At 37.8% G+C, this 22,232-nt stretch overlaps 4 protein-coding genes across 6 annotated transcripts; 2 read left to right on the forward strand and 2 right to left on the reverse strand.

Moving 5' to 3' along the window:
* Window positions 1–7,517: 7,517 nt before the first annotated feature.
* Window positions 7,518–11,450, forward strand: LOC103451720 (transcription factor bHLH49-like). Its single transcript, XM_008391138.4, has 8 exons — window positions 7,518–9,322; window positions 9,401–9,625; window positions 9,694–9,759; window positions 9,865–9,933; window positions 10,194–10,265; window positions 10,363–10,563; window positions 10,726–10,813; window positions 10,897–11,450. The coding sequence occupies exons 1-8, from the start codon at window positions 8,441–8,443 to the stop codon at window positions 10,932–10,934; spliced, it is 1,641 nt and encodes a 546-aa protein (XP_008389360.3). The 5' UTR covers window positions 7,518–8,440; the 3' UTR covers window positions 10,935–11,450.
* Window positions 11,451–11,855: 405 nt separating this feature from the next.
* LOC103451721 (putative pentatricopeptide repeat-containing protein At1g68930) lies at window positions 11,856–17,292 on the forward strand. 3 transcript variants are annotated; one of them, XM_029091477.2, is made up of 5 exons: window positions 11,856–14,399; window positions 14,813–15,151; window positions 15,314–15,434; window positions 15,911–16,589; window positions 16,819–17,292. In XM_029091477.2, the coding sequence occupies exon 1, from the start codon at window positions 11,922–11,924 to the stop codon at window positions 14,151–14,153; it is 2,232 nt and encodes a 743-aa protein (XP_028947310.1). In that variant the 5' UTR covers window positions 11,856–11,921; the 3' UTR covers window positions 14,154–14,399; window positions 14,813–15,151; window positions 15,314–15,434; window positions 15,911–16,589; window positions 16,819–17,292. The 3 variants fall into 3 exon arrangements, with proteins under 3 accessions (XP_028947310.1, XP_070667012.1, XP_028947312.1); XM_070810911.1 differs by having other exon boundaries at window positions 15,911–17,292; XM_029091479.2 differs by lacking the exon at window positions 16,819–17,292 and having other exon boundaries at window positions 15,945–16,314.
* On the reverse strand, window positions 14,594–16,930 carry LOC103451722 (uncharacterized). Its single transcript, XM_008391139.4, has 5 exons — window positions 16,778–16,930; window positions 15,991–16,613; window positions 15,465–15,573; window positions 15,080–15,400; window positions 14,594–14,838 (listed from the first exon to the last, which is right to left on the reverse strand). The coding sequence occupies exons 1-5, from the start codon at window positions 16,928–16,930 to the stop codon at window positions 14,785–14,787; spliced, it is 1,260 nt and encodes a 419-aa protein (XP_008389361.2). The 3' UTR covers window positions 14,594–14,784.
* Window positions 17,293–17,826: 534 nt separating the features above from the next.
* LOC103452303 (putative U-box domain-containing protein 42) lies at window positions 17,827–21,829 on the reverse strand. Its single transcript, XM_029091474.2, has 4 exons — window positions 21,691–21,829; window positions 20,200–21,357; window positions 19,790–20,099; window positions 17,827–19,688 (listed from the first exon to the last, which is right to left on the reverse strand). The coding sequence occupies exons 1-4, from the start codon at window positions 21,694–21,696 to the stop codon at window positions 18,103–18,105; spliced, it is 3,060 nt and encodes a 1,019-aa protein (XP_028947307.1). The 5' UTR covers window positions 21,697–21,829; the 3' UTR covers window positions 17,827–18,102.
* Window positions 21,830–22,232: the final 403 nt, after the last annotated feature.

The following is a 22,232-nucleotide window of genomic DNA, read 5'->3' on the forward strand; positions in this document are numbered from 1 at the left end:
AGTTATGCGTAGCAGCATAGGTCGAAGATGTGAATTAACTTCTTTAAGAACCTCGACGCAGCGGTGGAGTACTTTTCTTAATGGAAACGCTACTAAAAGTTGCAAATGATATACGTCTCTCTCTTAATCCGTGTGAAGAAAGCCTCCTAAATCATCTTTTGGTATAAAGAATTGGACTGAATGCAATGGATAAATCGCTATTTACAAAGCACGTTGAAAGAAGAAATGAAAAGGTTGTGGCCAACTTGAAGGTGGGAGAGAGATTACTCAGAAGAAAAAAATAATAATAATTAGCCATTATAATCCTCCCCAAAACAAGAGAATAAAAAGAGAGAAATTATCTTCATGTCTAATCTTCTTCTAATTTATTCAAATTAAAAGTCATTCTTCTCTTATCCAGTTCAATCATATATACCAAACGATACCTAAATACTGAAACATTTGCATGCCAGACCCACCTAAATCTAAATTACAAAACATTCGATATCCCAAACACTCACTTTAATTTCCAAGCGGCAAGCAGAGGATACCATACAACTGTACAAGTAGGGAAAAAACATGCTCAAACAACAGTACTCTTATCCGTTGCCCTACAAAGAGAGACACTCTCTTCCAATCCAAAAACCTCCGTATTACCTTTATAAGGAGTCTTGTACACATATCCCATCCAAGCAAAATGATTTTCCATCTTTTTGGACCCATCACTCCACTTAGTCTTTTGATCTATCTTTTGTTAGCCACGTATCATTAACTAAGGTAAAAATAACACAAAAGGATTGAAACAAATCTCCCACTGTGTCTGCGTCACCAAACACTGCAGAAGCCACATGTTATTAAATTAGGGTGTGATGTTTCACTACTTGCTAGCGATAGCTTTCCATGCATCTGCATGTACTCTTTCGTCTACTTTTTGCAATGTCTTGGTCAAATTAGGGTTTTGGATTAGATAATGACATTATCTTTACCAAACAAGAAACCTTGCTCGTGAGGTTGTACTCGGAACAAATATTTGTAATGTGACTGCAAATTTTGTTTAAATGGTGGATACGTAGTGTCAAGTACTAAGAAAAACCATTGATAGAGCATTATCCGAAATAAGCAACGTGGAGGAAAAGGGTTTGAGCATTAGATTTCACTAGTAAGGTTTTAGCATAGGAGTAAGATTCTCTTCCTTCCAAATTCTCCTCCTCGCCAGTTCCCTTCTATTTGAACAGTCACAATTAAGTTACGTCAACATTTTGTATTGACTTCTTTATAGGAAGAGAAAGATAAAAATAAAAGTGAGAGAGGAGGGAAGAAGAGGGGATTTAGGGCATAGCATAATAAGGAGCTAGTGATTACAAGATAAATTACGAAGATAATGATAAATGATAAAGTGCTAGGTTCAATCAATATAGGTAGCTAGTGAATTCACATGGAAAAGAGTAAGGATAAACTCTTAACGGTATAGTTGGCCCTCACTGCTGCATGATTTATCGACTCATATTTTATATTAATTAGACGTTCATGAAATATCAATTACAAATTATTGTAGTAAGTGTGACCGCTACACACTCAAAAAGGATTAATGTCGACATTCTACAATACCAAATCACAAATTATTTTGAGCCGTTAATAATTTAAACATGCATAGTGCTATCCACACATTCATTTTCATTTTTCACACAGTCTTCTTAATTTTCGTTCGTCGAATCGGATTAATTAAAGAAGATCAATGATAAAAAAATTAACAAGGATGTATGGGAGGTAAAAATAGGTGTGTTACCAATATATATGATCAGTACTGCTATTACAACAAGAAATTGTGATCTGAATCGACACTTTACCTTACAAGATCTGATACCTACTATATGCTTAAAGAGTCCTATTAGCTACGAGTCTTTAGGCCTGATTTGGTATTGAGGTGATTCTGAAAAAAGCTGGTATAAAAAAAAGTTGGGAGCTTTTTTGTGTTTGGTAAACATTCAGCTTCAACTTTTTTTCATAGTTTTGGGTGAAAAAAAGCCAAAAACAAGAAGCTGCAAAACCCAGCTTTGAAAAATAGGCTTTTTTTTTTCTTCACATCTGTTTTACATAAAAGTTTACCAAATACTATAATACTACTTTTTTTTTTCAAAAGCATTTTTACAAAAAAGTTTACCAAACACTCTACAGCTTTATTTCACAGCCGCTTATTCTCACAGCACAACAGAAGCAACTTTTTTTCAAAGTATAGCAATACCAAACCAACCCTTAATCTCTCCATTCATATGCATGCACGGAGAGAAAGGTGGAATAGCAGACACTCTTTTATCACAACGCTATACCACACAAAGGTCCATTATTTCTCTTACATTTTGCAACTTTTGCAGGAGAGATCAAAACGTAAAAATCCAGGGGAAAAAGAACAGGAAAGACCCCCCATAGTTTAAAGAAGCATATTCTACTTAGAAAGCTTGAAAAATAAAAAAAGGTGGATCTTATGGAATTAGGGTTTCAGAAAAGCGAGCCAAAAGAAGCCAAAAAAGCTTGAAAACGATCATTCAATTTCGACCAGCATCTTATAATGATTCTATGTAATGATGTTTGCATGAAATTCATCATCAATTTTTTTTTTTTGGAGGAGATCATAGTATTATCCGTTGCGTCCATTGTATACCCAGCCCAGCTAACATTCTTCCTTTCCTCTACTCTTCAAGATCTTAATTTGCATCCTAATTATTAATTAGTTAAGGTTTAACTTAACTAAATATGCGTTCATAGGAATATAGCCAAGTCAATCAAAATGCTCTGTGCAATTCAAGCTACATATTCCATCATGCACGTACTTCTTTAATTAATTGATTAATTCCTTGAGAGTAACTTTAATTAATTTTTAAACAATTTGGTGAGAGAAAGGAAGAAATAGATTTGCAACTTAGGAAGGACATATATTGAATAGCTGTCTCACTTGGACAATTTGTTTAACTTGAATTATAATTCATGGGTTTTCTAGTTATAAAATTTTAATTATGCACACATGTTTTAATTGAAATGTACATAAGAATGTTAAAGATCAACTAGCATTTGTTTTGGTGATAATTGTCTAGCTCATTTGACTGAAAAAAGTATCAAGTTCGATTAACATATATAAGCAAGAGTGTGTAATGAGTTTGATACTTAATTACATATGATTTGTTATTACATAATTTTGTTGTGAGTATGTTCTCGTCTAGAAACTATATAGCTTATTGTTTTGACAAGCATTAAGTTTAATAATTAAAAATTATTGTACATGCGTAAATTTAAACTTGCATGACACTGTTTGTAAGTACAATAATGGAATTACATAATTTAAAGAAGTCTGAAACGTGCTTCTCCAATTGATTAAAAGTCATGATGAACATACTTAATTAGTCTTTGATCGAGGTTAAATAATTCTAAAGCTCTGGTTAAGAGATCTCGAATCCCCAACTCTCCTATTATCCCATGTTGCCATTCCATGGACGCACTGACGGATCCATTAAGGGGCAAGGGGGTCAGCTGCCCCCCAACTTCGATGAATGTCTATAGATACTTTAGGTGCTGATCATTCGAACTTCGGTAAATGTTCATGGATACCTTGGGTGATGCCCTTTTGAAGATTAGAGTTGGCTTCATATTTGCCCTCCAACTGACTTTAGGTCTACCAAAACTCAATGAATGTCCATGAATACCTTGGGTGCTGCCCCTTGCATATATTAACATGTCTGTAGTATGCATTTTCAAATGACTTTAGGTCTATCAAGACTCGATGAAATGACGATATGCATGCTATTTCTGGTATAATTTTTTTTTACTGACCTTCATAATATTATTTCCTGAATCTACCATTGCATGATGGACGGGATTTGGTTGCTTGCTTTGTTTTTTCTTCCCAAGGGGAGAGCCATCCATTGCCAACCAATACCACGAACCTACCCTCACTACTATACTATAAATTATAAATATATTTATTTCTAACTTTTTTTGTGTACATTTTAGATAACGACACTAGTCAATTGGCCTCCTATATAGAAGAGCACACAATTACACGTGTCAATAACCCATTTGCCTTGTTCTTGGCTTCCTCATAATCTAATTGGAGAAATTGATATAGAGGAATCTTAATCTCTGTTTCCTTAACAAGAGATTTTTCAATGTGATCGGCACACGATATGATATATCATGTTTCACTATGCAAATGATGTGATATATATATTAAAAAATTAATAACTTAAAAAATAAAATTTTTGTTTCCTTAACAAGGCAGTAGCAGCCTTAGCCTGAGCCTGTGGGTTTTGTTTTCGTTGTCTTCTCCATTGGACTATCCCCCCACTAACCCAGTTTATTCATTCTTTCTCTTACACTGCACATCGAGTTGATTATTCATTTTTTATGTAGTATTTAATCATAATATATAGACTAACTTATACATGTGTGTGTTTAGTTTATTTTCAGTCTTGTTTTTCCCTTCTCTAAGAGTAGAAATGCTTTTAGAAAAGTTTAAATCGCTTTTAAATAATCAAAAGTACTTTTATTAATGTCATACATAAATAATTAGAGGTGTTTAAAAATCCTAACGGTGTTGTTTGATGCTCACACGAGCATTCGAAATTTTGATTAAATTTTATGTGCAAAAATACTTCTATTCAAGCAACTTATAGTGTAAAAATTCTATGATAATTCGAAGTACAGACCAAAGAATTTCCCTCACACTGAACTAGTTAAAAAACCAAATGAACACAAATTAATCATGCGCTTCCCTAAGTTAGTCAAATTTGTATTGTTTATAGCTTGAAGGTTTAAAGAGATTAAGATTTTTTAAAGAAAAACTAATAATAATGGGTTAAAAACTTTGAATTTTAACGAAAATAATAAAATAAAAGATAAAATAAATAATTCTATGATTGATTTTTTAATATTAAAATGTAATTTTTCTTTAAAATTAACATTACCTAAAACTTTTTGATAAAATTCCATTTTTTTTAAAAAGTGGAGGGGAGATTCCATTATTTTAAGGCTTGGATCACTTTGATTGTAAGTCCCAATGCCAACTAATAATGACAAGAGGGAGAGAGAGAGAGAGAAAGGGACAGTCCATCAATGGTAAGCCATAGCTACTATCCTATTACTTATATTTTTTCAATAGTTCTTGCATGATTTCTTGGTAGGACAGATTTTTTAGGGTGTTTGAAATACAAATTCATACATTACATTTGATTATATAATTAAAAGAACACTTAAAAAAATAATTTTTACAAATTGTAATAATATATGGTACATTGTCCTGTGTTCTAACACACTAAAAAATCTCTAGTACAACTTGTTCAAAAGTAAAGATTTTATTACTTTTTTGGATGATTAGATCATGAGGTGTATATCTCTTTCTGCATCCCTTTCTTTGTCTGTTCATTGATTTTTTTGTTATTAAAAAAAAAAGACAAAAAAGGATAGTTTACGAACGAAAAAAATAAGAGTTTAGAAATCACTTTCCGCTAAATGTATGTAATAGGATGCACTGTAAAACATACAGATACAGCAAAATGTGTTACTCTGCTAAGATAAGATGGTCAAGCTATCAAGATGAAGATAGCATAGAATCAGATCTTCCCAAACAATAATGCAGGGTGCATAAACCAGATGGCTTAATTAGTTTCTTAATTGATTATTAATTATTCCATTAAAAAGTGCAGTGTGAAAAATGAGTTAGATTTTAGGCCATTGACCAAACAAACCAGATTAAAGATGTTATTAAGCTCATGTCCCAAGGTGCAATGAAGAACAATGCAATGAGATAAGATAAGCCCCCCCCCCCCAAGCAAAAGTTGGCAATGTCAGTTGCTAGCTCAGCTCAACTGGAATAAATCATCTGCTTAAACTAACGCAATTATTCAACTTAATCGAATACAACAGAGTTAAAAAAAAAACCCAAGTAATTAAAATAAATATATAAATAAACAAGTGGTGGATTGTCTCAATAAGTTAAGATTTTTGTGGAAAAATTCATCGCGTTTCAAGTTTAACTCTCTCGCTTTTTTGTGTAACTTAGAATAGTATTAATATCACTTATGATAAAGAAAACTCAAGTAAAATAAAGAGTTATTGGTTAAAGTGAGTAAGTAAAAGTAAAGATTTGGGTTTTGGGGAGGAGAAGGGAGAGTGTTATTTATAAAGAAAACTCAAGTAAAATAAAGAGTTATTGGTTAAAGTGACTAAGTAAAAGTAAAGATTTGGGTTTTGGGGAGGCGAAGGGAGAGTGTTCTTTATATTTTACCGTGGCAGTGTGCGGCGGTGAATCATCAAGAGCTCTCTTTTTTATGTAGGCGTGGGTATAAAGGCAAGACCATTGCCAATTGTCAATACTCTTCTCTAAAAGCATTAAGCGTGGCAGTGCGGTTACACTAAATAATCTCTCATCTAAAACCATCATTTCTAATTCTCTATGCAAATCTAAAACTATTTAGGGGTGGATTTGGTTCCCATCGGTTTGATTTTTTGTTAAAACTAAAAATCAAATTGAAATTATTGTTTGATTCCGTTTGGTTTGATTTTGTGTTAGTTCGGTTTTTTTTCACATTTGATATTTACTTATCTTTTAACTTTGTCTTGTTCTCGTTGCATGGAATACTTTATTAAAATAAAAAAACTAGTTTTGCCTACCCGTGTAATAGTAGCAGCAACGCTGTTTACTTTGAGGGAGTAAGCAAAGTTTGCCTACTCAATTGATTACTTCATTGGTGCTTGGTTTTGCCTATGTGACTCGTCAAAACTCAAAAGAAAGTAGAATTCTCTCTCATTCAAATTTTCCTACCCTCCAACCCCTTCTATTTGAATGTCATGAATCATGATTAAACAACGTCAATACTTGGTGTTGACTTTTTTTATAAAGAGAGAAAAAAAAAGAGTGAGGGGAGATTGAAGGGGAGAAGGACAGAGAAAGAATCATACTCCCATAAAAAAGAGTTTGTTACTCATTTGCCTACTCCTCTACATCTCCAATAGTGTGCAAAGGGCATATGCAAAAATGTAGTGTGACAAGTTGCGTACTCAATTACCTTATAAAAAGTGTGTCACTTCAATGAATAGGAAAACAAAGTAGGGAAATTTTATTATTATTTTATTTTCATCTTTAACATCTACTTTTATCTTTTACTTTTGTCTTCTTCCTTCACATTAAATACTTTATTATAAATAGGGACATGGATCCTTTCCAGATCCATACAGTATAATCCTAGTGATCCACCAATTCGGGTAATTGAAATTTGATCAAACGGTTAAAGTTATTATAACTTTTAAAGTGGGCATCTGTTTGTAACTGTTGAATCAAATTTCAATAGTTCGGATTGATGGATCCCTAGAATTAGGATGCATGGATCCGGAGAGGATCCATGTCCTATATGATGTGAGACTCCATGGCAATTTCAAAATTAGGGTGTTGGCAAAATTTAACTACTAAATTAGCTACTGTATTGAACATATTTTTGCCTAAGTAACTCGTCAAAATGGCTTAAACTACAAATTTATCTGCTCCAATCGATCTCCCATAAAAGGGAACCTAGTTTCTTGTTCTCTCTCTACAAAATTAAAGCCTTTGCTTTTATAAGCAGCTCTCTCTCTCTCTCTCTCTCATGTTTTTTGGTTGTGTGACGGTGAGTGTAGCCAGAGCTGCTGAGCTTAAAAACAGGAAGGGGTTTTGAACAAAGCCAACCCAAAACCCAAATTGAATGAAAGATTGCTTCAAGTAGAAAGCTGGAATGGAGGACAGAGAGCCAAAAGTAGCACAGAATCCCAAATGGGTTTCTTTCTATTACCACTTTTGAGTTGGGTCTCTATCTCTCTCTCTGTTTCACAGCTGAAGGTTTCTTGCAACTCTTACTAGGGTTTTGAATGGGGCATTTATCATGCTGAAATCAATGTTCTTTATTTAATTGACTGCCTCCTCCCCTAGATTTTTACCTGCCCTTTCTTTGAACTGTTTTTTTAGCCTTCTGCCTTGGGACTGCTTCGTCTGATCAAATTTGGTATTGCAAATTTGAGTGGTCATTGAAAATGGTAGCTGCTACTTTGGAGTGATATTTGATACAGTTTTTTTTTAGTTACATGGGTTTTGTTTCACTGTTTTGGAATTCTCCTGCTCGTTAATTGAATTCAAGTATGGATCTTTCTCCCAAAGCCCTTTTCTTTGTGTAGTTATCTTCACATAGCACATGATTTCTTTACTTTTGGGGTTTCCTGAGGTAATTTTTCTCAGAGCTGCTTGAAGTTTCTTCAATTGCAAATTTAAAGTTCACGTCTTTTGAGATTATTCGAGTTAAATTATACTTTCCCTTACTTCCCCTGTTTTTAATTTGCTTTTTTCTCTGCTGTTTTAGTCAAATTGAAATTAGGGTTCTAGGGTTTTAATTGGGGGTGATCAAAATTGGGAGATTTTGGCTACTTTTGGTGTTCTGTTAGAGAAAATATGGATATGGTTGACCAAGATAAATTTGAATTAGAGAATAGGAATGATGATCCTATGAATTTTTCACCTGGGGTTACACCAGACTGGAGATTTGGTGGCTCCAATCTCACAAATACATCCATGGGATTGGTTCCCACTGGAAATTGTTTGGCAGTTGGTTCGTCTTCTCGGCCCTCGGCTTCAATGGCGGAATCGTTTAACCCGACACTCTGGGATCACCCAACCAGTTCACAGGACTTGGGGTTTTGTGACATGAATGTTCAGAACAGTGCAAGCACTTCAGACTCAATAGGAATTAGGAAAGGTATTCCTGCCTCTTTGAGAAGTAGCATTGATGGAGCACTTGATATGTGTTGGAATCCGCCGAATTCGATGTTGAAAGGGGGAATTTTCTTGCCAAATGGGCCTGGAGTGCTCCCACAGAGCTTGTCTCAGTTTCCAGCCGATTCTGCATTCATCGAGCGTGCTGCGAGGTTCTCGTGCTTCAATGGTGGGAATGTTAGTGACATGGTGAAGCCTTTTGGTGTTCCTGAAAGCATGAGTATGTATTCTAGGGGTGGGGGAATGATGCCATGGACGCAAGAAGGTAACGGGTCGAAAGGAGTTTCCGGTGTTCAATCTCAAAGGACTGAGCTAAATGGAGATGTTTCTTTGCCTATGGAGCAAGGGACACCTGAAGGGAGCCCACTGAAGAATGAAAAAAAAAGTCAGAGTCTTGCTAAATCTGGTGATGAAGCAAAACACGCTATTGGCGGGTCTGGTAACGAGTCCGATGAAGCTGATTACAGCAGTGGTGGCGGTGCTGGTCAAGAGGAAGCATCTATGCTGGAGGGTGCAGAACCATCTTCTAAGGGCTCTAAGAAAAGGAAAAGGAGTGGGCAGGTAAACCATCATCTTGAAAAGTGCCTTATTTTTTTCGTTATTCAGTATGCATGTTGGTTAATTTATCTTTGATGGCAGGCTAATGAGCTTGATCAAGCCAATGCACAACCACCCTGTGAATCGGCAATGGATACTACTGAATTTCAAAAGAAGGGAGAGCAACAACCAGCTTCAACTCCCAACAAGACTACCGCAAAACAGGGAAAACAAGGGTCTCAGGCATCCGATCCGCCAAAAGAAGATTATATTCATGTTAGAGCTCGAAGAGGCCAGGCAACAAATAGTCACAGTCTCGCAGAAAGAGTAAGATATCATGTCGAAATTTGTTTCATCATTAAACTAGGGTGGGAGTTGATCGGTTTTTGCAACAGGTCAGAAGGGAGAAAATCAGTGAGAGGATGAAGTTTCTTCAAGATCTTGTGCCCGGATGCAGCAAGGTTGTCTTCTCTTGCTGGAATTAATACTTAAATAACTAATTTGTGTCATATTCTCACCCGAGAGTCGCCTACCTTCCGTTTATGAAAATCAACTGGTTATTGCAGGTAACTGGGAAGGCAGTGATGCTGGACGAAATCATTAACTACGTACAATCATTACAACGGCAGGTTGAGGTATGAAAACTTCCTCGGTATATCTGGTAATTGATCTGTCCTGCATGTTGGATCGGAATTGATCTTATTAAGTTTTCGTTGCTAGATGTGGGTGCTTAACTTTCTGCAAATTTTGTTTATGGATAAGACCTATCCGTAGCTTTTTATGTTGGTAAGGTCTTGCTTCTAAGAAAAAGGTTGCAAATAATGTATGAGGAGCTAAAACGTCAGTAAAAAGGTACTCAATCACATCTCACAGTGACTTCTTCTTCGTCTTGTAGTTTTTGTCAATGAAGCTGGCAACAGTGAATCCGCGACTCGATTTTGACATTGAAGGCCTCCTTGCAAAAGACGTAAGTCATTTTACCTACATTCCATGAGAGTGCAGAAGAAATCTTCTGCATGTATGTTCGCCATCTGATTCACCCTTGTACATTAATTTCCACACAGATCCTTCAGTCACGGGTTGGACCTTCATCAACGCTGGGGTTTTCTCCCGATATGCCTATGGCTTATCCACAACTACATCCATCTCAACCAGGACTTATCCAAGCTGGCCTTCGTGGGATGGGGAGCTCCTCTGATCTACTTCGGAGAGCCATGGGTCCCCAAATGACACCTATCACTGGAGGGTTCAAGGAGCCTTCTCAGGTATCTTTCAAACGATGGCTAAAATCGTGTTAGACGAATTTCCATGTTTAACCGGATAACATCCCATAAACCATGTACACCTGAATGTTATTCGTCTGCTCAGCTTTCAGTGTGTCTATATAATGTTACGACTGAAATTCATAATCCTACGTTTGGCTACAGCTACCGAATGTGTGGGAGGATGAGCTCCACAACGTTGTCCAGATGAGCTATGGGGCCGGTACTCCCCCCAGTAGCCAAGATGTGGATGGTATGCATCATTAGGTTTTACGGACAACATTTCTCCGATATCTCCCCTGTGTCTTCGGCTAATTTCTCTTCCAAAAATTGCAGGATCAACGCCACCGGGCCAGATGAAAGTTGAACTTTGATTATACGATTCATATTAATGCCACGACACTGTTCCGCCCCCATATCTGCACAATACTACCTTGAAGAAATAACAATGATCATGATATTCTCTTTTCCCATCACCTGTGATGACGAAGATGCCATCGCAATATTTGCCGGAAGCTCAGGCCGTCAAATTCGAAGCTTCCGGCGGTCTGTAGAAATATAATGCAGAAGTAGGTGACATGTTTGATATTATAAGAAGCATTATATGATGGTATATAGGCAGAAAAGGTGAATTTGTTTGTGTTCAAGGCAGTGGATCAGAGAATGTACAGAAATAGAGATGGGCGGTAACAAGAAATTTTCAATGAGAATGTTGGTAATGTTTTTGTTAATTTTAGATTAACAAGCTGTTTTATGTTATATCATTCAAGTCCACATACAACAAGAGTCAAGTATTATCCTACTAAGTGGGGTTGGCTGTATGAATCTTAAAATGTCACTAGGCTCAGAATTTCCTACTAAAGTGTAGTTTAAAATGATTTCTTCTCTCATCTTGTTACATTTTTAACATATATTTATTTTATTTCTGCGGCTTGTATATTTTTCGGTTACAATGGAGGGGAATCGAACTTTTTATCCAATGTTAGCGCATTTCTTCACATACTCTCAATATGGCGGGACGACATATTGAATTGCTATAACTTACGGTTTGAGGGACATACTAAGATGCAAGAGAAATATCAGTCGACTGACCTAATTCATGCCTCATAAACAATAATTAGATAATAAAATTTGAAAACATATTTTGGACTATGATTTGAATATTTACTTCCACAAATATTTTATATAAAAATAAGAAGAAAAAAAAAAAAAAAATATATATATATATATATATATATATATATATATATATATATATATATATATGACCTCCTCTAGCATACTATAAGCACGAACACATGAGATCACAAACTACTGTAAATTACAGTTAGCTTCTGTTTGCCGCCAAAGGCCTTTCGGTGATGTCTTTTTCCTCAAACTACTACTGCAACTTACTCAAGCTCTGCAGCCAAGCGGGAAGCCATGCGCAAGCCAAGAAGCTCCATTGCTACATTATCAAAACCGTGACTAATCCCGAAACCTTTCTTCTCAACAATCTCGTTACTACTTACGGCAGATTGGGCAACTTAAGCTATGCCCGCCATGTGTTCGACCAAATCCCTCACCGAACCCTTTTCTCATGGAATGCCATTCTCTCCGTTTACTCGAAATCGGGTCACATTTCTGAGATGCAAGATATCTTCAATCGGATGCCGAGCCGAGATGGGGTGTCTTGGAATTCAGTTATTTCGGGGCATGCGTCATGTGGCTTCGTTGCTGAGGGTGTCAAAGTTTATAGCTTGATGTTAAGGGACGGGCCGGATAATTTGAACCGGATTACTTTCTCCACGATGCTTGTGCTTTCGTCGACTCAGGGATGTGTGAACTTGGGTCGACAGCTTCATGGGCAGATAGTGAAATTTGGGTTTGAATCGTATGTATTTGTTGGTAGTCCTTTGGTGGACATGTACTCGAAAGCGGGGTTAATTTTGGATGCAAAGCGGGTTTTTGATTCAATATCAGAGAGAAATGTGGTTATGTATAATACGCTTATCACCGGGCTTTTACGGAGTGGATTGATCGAAGAATCTGAATGTTTGTTTTGTGAAATGCCTGAAAAAGATTCAATTTCGTGGACCACAATGATTAGCGGGCTTAACCAAAATGGTGCAGGCGGAAAAGCACTTGCTAAGTTTAGAGAAATGAGATTGCAAGGCTTAAGCATGGATCAATATACATTTGGTAGTGTACTGACCGCGTGTGGAAGCCTATCTGCCTTGGAAGAGGGCAAGCAAGTTCATGCGTATATCATTAGGACTGATTTTATAGATAACATCTTTGTTGGTAGTGCTCTTGTTGACATGTATTGCAAATGTAGAATCATAAAATCTGCGGAAACAGTTTTCAAGAGAATGAGCCGCAAGAATGTAGTATCGTGGACTGCATTGCTTGTGGGTTATGGACAAAATGGGTACGGTGAAGAAGCTGTAAGAATTTTTTGTGATATGCAGAGAAGCGGGGTTGAACCAGATGATTTTACCCTGGGAAGCGTAATTAGCTCATGTGCCAACCTAGCAAGCTTAGAAGAAGGTGCCCAGTTCCATGGCCAAGCTCTAGCTTCAGGTTTGATGTCTTTTGTTACAGTTTCAAATGCACTGGTCACATTATATGGTAAATGTGGGAGCATCGAAGACTCCCATAGGCTGTTTGATGAGATGAAAATCAGGGACGAAGTCTCGTGGACGGCCTTGGTTTCAGGGTATGCCCAGTTTGGAAAAGCTTATGAGACAATTGAGTTGTTTGAAAGGATGTTAGCCCATGGTTTGAAACCCGATGGAGTTACTTTCATAGGGGTTCTTTCAGCTTGCAGTAGAGCAGGACTAGTGGAGAAAGGGCATCAGTATTTTGAATCAATGGTAAAAGAACATGGAATTTCACCAATTATGGATCACTACACTTGCATTATTGATCTTCTCAGCCGAGCTGGAAGATTAGAAGAAGCAAAAAGCTTCATAAATAAGATGCCATTCCGTCCTGATGCAATTGGTTGGGCCACCTTGTTGAGCTCGTGTAGACTTCATCATAATATGGAAATTGGTAAATGGGCAGCTGAATCTCTTCTAGAATTAGAGCCCCAGAATGCTGCAAGCTATATCTTGCTCTCAAGCATCTATGCTGCCAAAGGGGAATGGGATGAGGTGGCCAAATTGAGGAGAGGAATGAGGGATAAGGGGGCTAGAAAGGAACCAGGGTGCAGTTGGATCAAATATAAGAACAGAGTGCACATCTTTTCAGCAGATGACCAATCAAGTCCATTTTCGGATCAGATATATGCTAAGCTGGAGGAACTGAATAGAAAAATGATAGAAGAGGGGTATGCGCCAGATATGAGTTCTGTTCTTCATGATGTTGAGGAATCAGAAAAGATGAAGATGCTTAATTACCACAGTGAGAAGCTTGCAATTGCGTTTGGATTGATATTTCTTCCTCCTGCCCTTACCATACGAGTAGTTAAAAACCTTCGAGTGTGTGGGGATTGCCACAATGCCACTAAATACATTTCCAAGATCACCAAGAGAGAGATTCTTGTAAGAGATGCTGTCCGGTACCATCTATTTAAAGACGGAACTTGTTCATGCGGAGATTTCTGGTGATGAGATTGTGAGTGTCAAAAGCTGCTGGAGAGGATTGTAAACCATATCATTTCCTTGATTTGAGAAGATATTTGTTACACAAATGCAATTGAGAGCTGTTGTGCATGAAGCGACTATCCTGTTGGAACTTTCTTTTTATCTGAGCTTCTGAATCCTTGCAAGGTTATGAACTGGAAATGTTTTTATCTCAAGATTCCAACAGCTGTGCTCAAGCTCCAAAGAAGGAGGATCTCATCACTTGAAGATGTAAGTTATGATTAAACATGTTCTACTTGTTTCAGGTTGAGAGGGCAAGTCATTAAACATCACTTGGTGACTTATTGGATTATGTTTTGGAGGACTATCTCTGCGGACCCTTTGCTAACTCGATCGATGCAATGTTTACTCTGATAAATTGATTGCTGCAAGTTTAAAAGAAGGTTCTTAAGGGTTTTCTGAACTGTTTGTTAAATGAATTGCATTTCCAATAAACTCATGTCTATACACTCCATACAAATAGTACAAGCAACATCTGTAATAAACGAATGATACGAATCATAAGAAGCAATACGTTGTCTCTGCTGGAATTACAAGATATATGTTTTTATTCATTGTGAATCTCAGGCGTGAGCAGAAAATAGTCATCTAACTTTCATTCGGACTGCTGTGATCTCTTGTAGGAGTCATCTTGAGCTTCTTGTTGGTTCTGCATTACGTTAAAGATGAGCTGTTAAATATAAATTTAGGGGTGTGCTATCCACACACCCCTTTTTACTTCTCCCACACCCCTTGTTAATTTTTGTCCTTTGATCTTCTTCAATTCATCCAATCCGACGGCCGAAAATTAAAAGGGTGTGAGAGAAGTAAAAAGGGGTGTGTGGATATCATATCCCTAAATTTATCATTGATGCAGATTCGGGAAGAATTCAAAGTCCAAGAAGAATTACCTGCAACTGACCACAGATCTCAATAACTTCAGCTGGAGGTGCCCAATCACCGAAGTTCCTCTCAATAAACTGGTATGCAATGCCACTCCTTCCACCGCCAACTACAAAAAGCCCCCCCTTAATTTCACCTTCTCCTTTGAAGTTTTGCTGTATCCCCATAGCTTTTGCACGCTTGTAATTTGCTCTTGCTCGAGGGTTGAAAACAAAACCTGACAGGAATTTTTCCTTGAGCAGTTTCCCTCCACCAAGTGCTTTGAAGAATTCCATTCCCCGATCATACAATACAACACCACCCCAATATCGAGGCCAGAAGTCTTTTATCTGCATCAAAACAATACGTCATCCAAAGTTAATGGTAAGAGCTGGAAATTAAATGTAGTTATACCTCTGACTCCAAATGCTCATGAAGAACTGCAAATAGTTGAACTCCCAGTGAATCAAATATGGGTTTTTTGGCATATAGCTGGTGAGCTTCTGCCCTACACATGATGCACCTGTTTCAAGTTCAATATATACAAAAGAACTTAGTTTCAAGAAAGTGCTCATACTTTGACGTAGAATTACTGAATTAGATATAGCTTTTGGAAAACTCTATTTTTCACGGTAGAGTCGAGCCAACTTTTCACGGTCATACATTATTTTTGTCTGTTTCATGTACTTCCTTTTGGATCGTAAGGCAAGGATAACATCCTATAGCAATATACTTGCATCATGTGTCTCTTCATTTTAATTTATGAATCTCTGTCTTTAAAGTGTCTTATATTTACTTAATACACCCCTATATGAAGGTTATGATCAATGATACCTCCTACTTGTCTGAGTTCATGACAGAAAATTTAGCACTTAACATAGTGGACAATACCAGGATCTGTTAAATGAAGAAATGTTGTAACGAAGAGGAAAAGATTTACCCTGGACGTCGAATGCAGAGAATCACTGCTGGTTTGTTTCTCCACAGTTCTGAAGCCTTCATCGGAGGTGTTTTGGTTTTCACCAAATGCTCCATTCCAATCTTATACTCTGGTGTCAACTTCTGAACCGAGATGTTTTCAATGGTAGAGTATGGTGCAACTTTGTCAACTACAGGAGCAGGTTGTATACAACCACATAATCTAGGATCGGCTGGCTCCATAGCAACGATCCCTTTGAAGATGTATCCATCTTTGATCTTAAAACTTGCCAGTGATTGTTCTAGAGATTTGCTGTTAATTGAACTAGTTCTTGTTGTTAATTTACTCTGGATCTTTTGAGAGTTAACAGATTGAAAACTCCTTTGAATGCTAGTATTTTTCGACGGTAAGCCCATTCTTTCTGTTGCAGCAGGGGTAGGATGAGACTTTGGTAGGTGATCTGCACAAGCACTAGTTCTGTCCATGAAACGGGCAATATGACCACGCTTCATGCCAAACTGAGAAGAAAGATCTACAGTGCTTAAGCTAATTAGCTCGGACAGACATTTCCCACTGGTCTCGAGCCTATCTCCATATTGCATCAAAGCACGGTCGTGCAGGTATGACCTAATTTCCAATGCATCCTGGAGAAATAATAATAATAAAATAAATGCCTTAGAAGCAGATTGATATAGTGATTACAAGACATGCCTTTTAGATTCATACTCAGATGTTCATAGGTTAAGGAGATGATTACTGAAAAACCGAATTTAAAACTTAATTTTGAATAAGCGTCTAAATTACTAACCTTCTCCAGTTGTGTCATGTTTAATGCATCCATATCATCAGTATTCATGATCTTCAAGGTCGGTACATCATCCCAGCCTTCGTCTAACAGCTTCGGAATCATTCCTTTCAGAACCCCATCCCCAACAAACTCCTCTATCGAAAAAGAAGCCATTTCCGAAGAAATCAGAGAATGTTCCAACAAATCAGTTCTTACTCGATCGAGTCTGTATGTAGAAATGAAACCCTATTGGTGTTAGGCTCAGCTACTCAAGATCAAGGCATATATAGAGGCCTGAGATCATAAAAAATGTTGAGTTTTTCAAAAGCATCTCATGCCGGCAATGCAAGTGATGTAAAAGTTTAGTTCATATTATTATGTTGGAGACAAAGATGCGTGTATAAATGTTGTATTAGGTTGTAAGATGGAGGCTAATTACAAAAGCTAGAAACAATATTATTGGACATCAAAGTATTGGTCAAAGGACAACATTTGATATTTGGATAATCAGCTGGAATTATATTGTCAATTTTAAAGTGCCGGCCAAGACCTGCTCCATGTCTAAGGACTAGGGAGGATTTGCTTTGGCCAACTTGCCGAGGAAAGTGTTTATTTACTTATTTTTATATTTTGATACGTATGAAAACCGGATCAAATCCGGGAATTCAAGTGTCCTGGCGTATGCTCTTAAACAATTGAGTTAAAAACTTCTTCACGAAAGTGTTTGTTACATGTAAAACAATGGAGTCAAAATTCCTCCCTTGTGCCTTGTTTGTTGTTGTTTCGGTGAATCTTATCATGTCAGTCTTATTTGTTCGATTTTTTGATGTGACATGCTAAAACAACGATACCTCTTAAATTTATTTTATTTTTCTGGAAAATTGTTTATTCAGAAAAATACTTTGAAACTTTCATCCAAAATACAAAAAGAAAACTTGATCCCAATCCAATAATTTATTGTCCAAACAAATTTTGGTTCTTCCTTTGAAAAACAACTTTTGCTTATGGCTTATTAAACAAATCTGAGGAAAAAATAACAAAAAAATAACGAAAACGCGAGTGCACTTAACTGCTTCTGAATGAGTGTGATTTAATCTATTTGGATTTGGATTGAACCTATACATCAATACACAATCAAATATTAAAAAAGAAAAAGAGAAAAATATTAGGCAAAGCAAAACAATCAAAGTTCATTTTCAATTTACAAGATGCCGTAAGAAGCTTGTATGTTAAAAATATTCTACCTTGCACTCGAGGTCCCAAGTTCGAATCTCCCCTCTCCGAGTATCGCTTGTGTCGAAAAATAGATTCCCTACATGGCATGTGTGCATGTGAGCATGGACGTTTTACATGGTACGGTTGGAAGCACAGGGATCGGGCATCTTATTCAAATGCTTTAAAATTTTCTCAGCGATCTGCCTGGTATCTCCAGCTCCATGATGGAAAGCGCTCACCAGTACGGCAGGCAAAACCCTGTCGTTTGATATGTCCGAAGCCGACTTACTATCCCCGCCTTTATTCAAAAACTTCTCGATCACCCAAAGCGACTTCTGCCACAGCCCCTCTTTCCTGTGCTCTTTCACCACATTCAAAACATGCTGCACAGCATTAGCCTCACTCAGCATGATCACACCCTTCTCGACGTCAACTTTGTCATCCAACAATGTACATATTGCCGACAATGCAGCTTCGACAACTTCTGCATTCTCATGCCCCAAACACACTAACAGCCTCTCAACCGCCTTCGCATCAACAATGCAGAATGAGTTTTGTGAAGAACATACCCCTCTGTGAACCGGGCACAGCGGTGTTTTCCTCCTCCTCGGTGATCCACAAGGTAGGTACTTGGGCAGGTACAACAACTTGGTTTTCTTGCTTTGTGGCAGTTTTGATAGTTTTATCGACTCTGTGGAAAGATTCTTCAACCCGATTGCTGATAACCTCTGAACTTCATCACTTGATGTTTTCATGAGCAGCTCTGTGAATACTGAAGTGAAGTTGTGGGTTCTTGCTAGAAACAGTATTTGGGGTTCGTATAGTGTTGTTGTGAATCTGACTAGAATTCCCACTAGGCCTTCTAAGTATGCGCTTATGAACCTGCTTGATGTGACATCTCCTTGGATTTGACTGATTGCTTGCAGGATTGTAGGCACTGTGTTATTGTATAGAAGAGCTAGGTTTAGTGTCAGGTTGTCGTGGGGAAGTTGCGCTAGAAATTTTGCTGAAACTGCGTGCTTCTCGGAGATGAGGGTTGTTTCAGTTGGTTTATGGATAAGGTTCTCAGGCTGGCCTCTGGTTTTGCAGAGTCTTTCCGATAGTAGGTGGCCCATATGGGGTGAAAGAACAGTTAGTAGCTTGATTGCTGTGATGGAAAGTTTTTCGTGTGGGTTGTTGATGAGTTCAATGAGGGTGTAGCTTGCTTCAGTCTCTTTTACCATCGAGACAATGGCCGCTGCTGATCTGGGGATCTCGGCAATCAACAGAAGAATTCTGATAAGGTTGTTACTTAGTTCATCTGCGGTTGCGTTCTTGAGCATGTAGATGATGTTGCACACAACATAGTCGGAAGTCAAAGTGTGACCATGAGAATTAGCTGGGAGGTTCTCAAGCTCAAGCCCGGACTCAAATATGTTTGCAAGGATTGCAGCTGCTTCACTTGTTGAGTCCATTGGTTCGTTTTGAATTTTCCGAATGAACATCTCTTCAACCATGACTTGTATAATTCCAGCTTCTTGAAGTATTTTTCCATTTGGGTGGTACAATGAGAGTTGCCCCAGAGCATTGAATGCTGCCCTTCTGGCCATCGTATTTCCGTTATGTACCATTTCGATGAGAGCAGGAGAGGCCTTCTCAGCAACGTATGTTTTTTGGTCTTGCCCAACAACAATTTCCCCGAGGTAACTTGCCATCTCTATCTTTATCTCTTCACAACCTGATATTTCAATGTTTAAATCAAAACAAAGTTCTTTAGATTCTAGTAAAAAGTTCTTTAGTTATTTATGCTTGGCTGGATTGTGCAGTTCCAAAAATTACCTTCATTAAGATTCTTTAGGAGGGGTTCCATGAGTCCATTTTCTGCCATGTGTTTGATGTTATTTGGAAAATGCTCTAAATTACTCAAGATTTCTTCTGCTTTTTCCGAAGCAAAGACATCGGTATACCTTCTGTATTTAATTGTGACCAGCATAAAGATTGCTCCAGTAACTGATCCGATTTTCTCACATAATGATTGTGATCTTGAAAGCTCAAGTAAGAACAGCAATGATGCATGCCTTAGGGACTGGTGAGTACTAGAAAGCATTTTGATTGTTGTTGAAATATTTATCGTTTGCGCAATCTCTTCCTGCACAAGAAACCACTCTGTCAGAAGTTGGACCCAACAAGTGTTTGTTCTAGTCTTATTTAGTTGTTTCTCATGAAAAATTAAGAAATTAAAATTCGACCTTGCTGTTGTTATCATCTTCCGCCAGTTGCTGCAAAAGTTCCAGCGCTGCACATTTAACATCTTTGTCTTCGTACTCCAGGCACTGAACAAGCAAGGGCAATATTCCGACACTACGAACTTGTATCTTATTGTATGGGTTCCTTTGGCAGATACTGTGCACATCTTTTACTGCTTCAAGCACCATATGCTCTGAACTAGCCAAGGACAATGCTGCTCGGGCAACCTTAATCCTCTCTGCTTCGTTCCTGTCCTTCCACTCCGCTATTGTGGATTTTAGAGCTTTATTGGAATTCAAATCTTTACTTGCCAACTTCTGGCCAGTGGTTGGGCAGAAGATTTCTTCCGAGCAATTGAACTTCTCAAACCACTCAACAATTGCTTTCCTCTCGTATGTCACTCCGCTTCTTATGGTTACTGGGTCATCCATGATCTTCTTTGTCAGTGGGCAGAAAAAACTCTCATACAGAGGCTCCATGTATTCACCCACCTGTGGCAATGTCGTTATAGATCCACTCATGTTCGCATCATTTCTTTTGCTTACCCAGCTAGTGCTTTTAAGGATTTCAACCAGTTGAGGTGTATCCAAAACGTGAGGATTCTCTGTGGAAACCTCAAAATTTAGGGAGTAGAAATCCATTTCTGTCGCTGTCGGTTCTTCCTGTAGTTGCTCCTCCAGGGACCACACCTTTGTATTGAGCTCATTGATCTGAGACGCTTGAGTTCTAAGGCGAGCATTCTGCATCTCATTTGAAAGGGACCGAACTGCAACTTCTGCGTATTCTTGGTCTCCAAATGTAAATGGCGGTATCATGCTCAAGCATTCTCCTACGTTTTTAATGACCTCCTCCAGTTGTGCTATAATGAGCCTCAGTTCAGCATCTGAAAATGGTTGGACGCCAATTTGGCATCTCTCCACAAGATCTTTGGCCAAACAAACACTCTTGGATATCGACTGCAGAATTTCCATTGCATTTTCTGGGCAGTTTTCAGCCGTCTTCAACACCATAATCGCCATGGAAGCTCGATATAGGTAGCATGCAGTTTCGATAAAAAATTCCCATCCCACCTCTAGGCTTGATACCGATACTGCGATCTCTGAAATGGATGCCAATATGGTCTCTGCAAGATTCTCGATCGGATTTCCATCTTCCTTGAGCTGAAAAGAAGAACGAGACAGGTTAATTTGTACCGCTTGTGGTAGCCTTAACTGAAAAATGATTTGCAACTAAAGAAGTTAATGAAGGTTAATCACTTCAATTTTTTCATGCTATCTTATACTTAATCCTAGTCAGTAACATATCTGCTATGCTTTGCTGCTGATTAGTTTATGATGTGTACTAAAAAAATGAAATATCACGTTTCTATCGCGTTCTAGCACCTCGGAAAACTGGCTTGTGAATTTTTTTTTTCCCTGCAGACTCATAATTCTCAGACACATAAGAAGTGTAAAAGACTCTAAAAAAAAACGAGTTCATCAGAAGGCTCCTACCGACATCAAATTGAAGTTGCTCGGCAGAAGACTTTGGAAAGGCGAAACTTTCGATTACCAGTCACTGACAATCGCTTGAACGTTTCAGCAATCTCAGCGCAGAAAGTACTCATCGTTTACTTGGATTCTTAGGAGCAGGTGTGCACAAGACTTGGTCAGCTAGCAGTCACTTCTGGTTTGGTTAAAAAATTTCCTTCAGATGGACTAAAAAGCGGCTGGTATTGGTCAATTTTGCATCTGGTCTTCCAACATGATAGGGTTTCGATTGCGTTACGTTGTTATTATATGATTCTTTTGTTCTCCATTACGCGCTTCGGATTGCGTTGGCAAGTAGTTTCCTTACGTTTTATGACGAAGGCTTTGAATGGGTGATGATTCGCTCTAACAAGGTAGGGTTTTCTTCAGAACTTCAATATAGTATTCGAGCACTGTAGGTTATTTGACTTTCTTGCTGTGCAAGTTGTAACACTATATACGTAATCACGAAAATGTCAAAATTATCACTATCAGTGTATTATTCCGAAGTTATTTAGAATAATTAT

Source organism: Malus domestica, chromosome 13 (assembly GCF_042453785.1).
Source record: "Malus domestica chromosome 13, GDT2T_hap1".
Taxonomy (NCBI): Eukaryota; Viridiplantae; Streptophyta; class Magnoliopsida; order Rosales; family Rosaceae; genus Malus; species Malus domestica.

Bases quoted from the DNA above. Each gene is read 5' to 3' on its own strand.
- LOC103451720 (XM_008391138.4), top strand. From the start codon at position 8,441: ATGGATATGGTTGACCAAGATAAATTTGAATTAGAGAATAGGAATGAT. The intron at 9,323-9,400 runs GTAAACCATCAT...CTTTGATGGCAG, and splicing joins AAAGGAAAAGGAGTGGGCAG to GCTAATGAGCTTGATCAAGC. The intron at 9,760-9,864 runs GTTGTCTTCTCT...TGGTTATTGCAG, and splicing joins TTGTGCCCGGATGCAGCAAG to GTAACTGGGAAGGCAGTGAT.
- LOC103451722 (XM_008391139.4), bottom strand. From the start codon at position 16,930: ATGGCTTCTTTTTCGATAGAGGAGTTTGTTGGGGATGGGGTTCTGAAA. The intron at 16,614-16,777 runs GTTAGTAATTTA...TTATTTCTCCAG, and splicing joins ACATGACACAACTGGAGAAG to GATGCATTGGAAATTAGGTC. The intron at 15,401-15,464 runs GTATAACTACAT...GTTTTGATGCAG, and splicing joins ATGAGCATTTGGAGTCAGAG to ATAAAAGACTTCTGGCCTCG.
- LOC103452303 (XM_029091474.2), bottom strand. The intron at 20,100-20,199 runs GTCGAATTTTAA...TTTCTTGTGCAG, and splicing joins AAGATGATAACAACAGCAAG to GAAGAGATTGCGCAAACGAT. The intron at 19,689-19,789 runs GTAATTTTTGGA...TTGAAATATCAG, and splicing joins CCTAAAGAATCTTAATGAAG to GTTGTGAAGAGATAAAGATA.
- LOC103451721 (XM_070810911.1), top strand. From the start codon at position 11,922: ATGTCTTTTTCCTCAAACTACTACTGCAACTTACTCAAGCTCTGCAGC.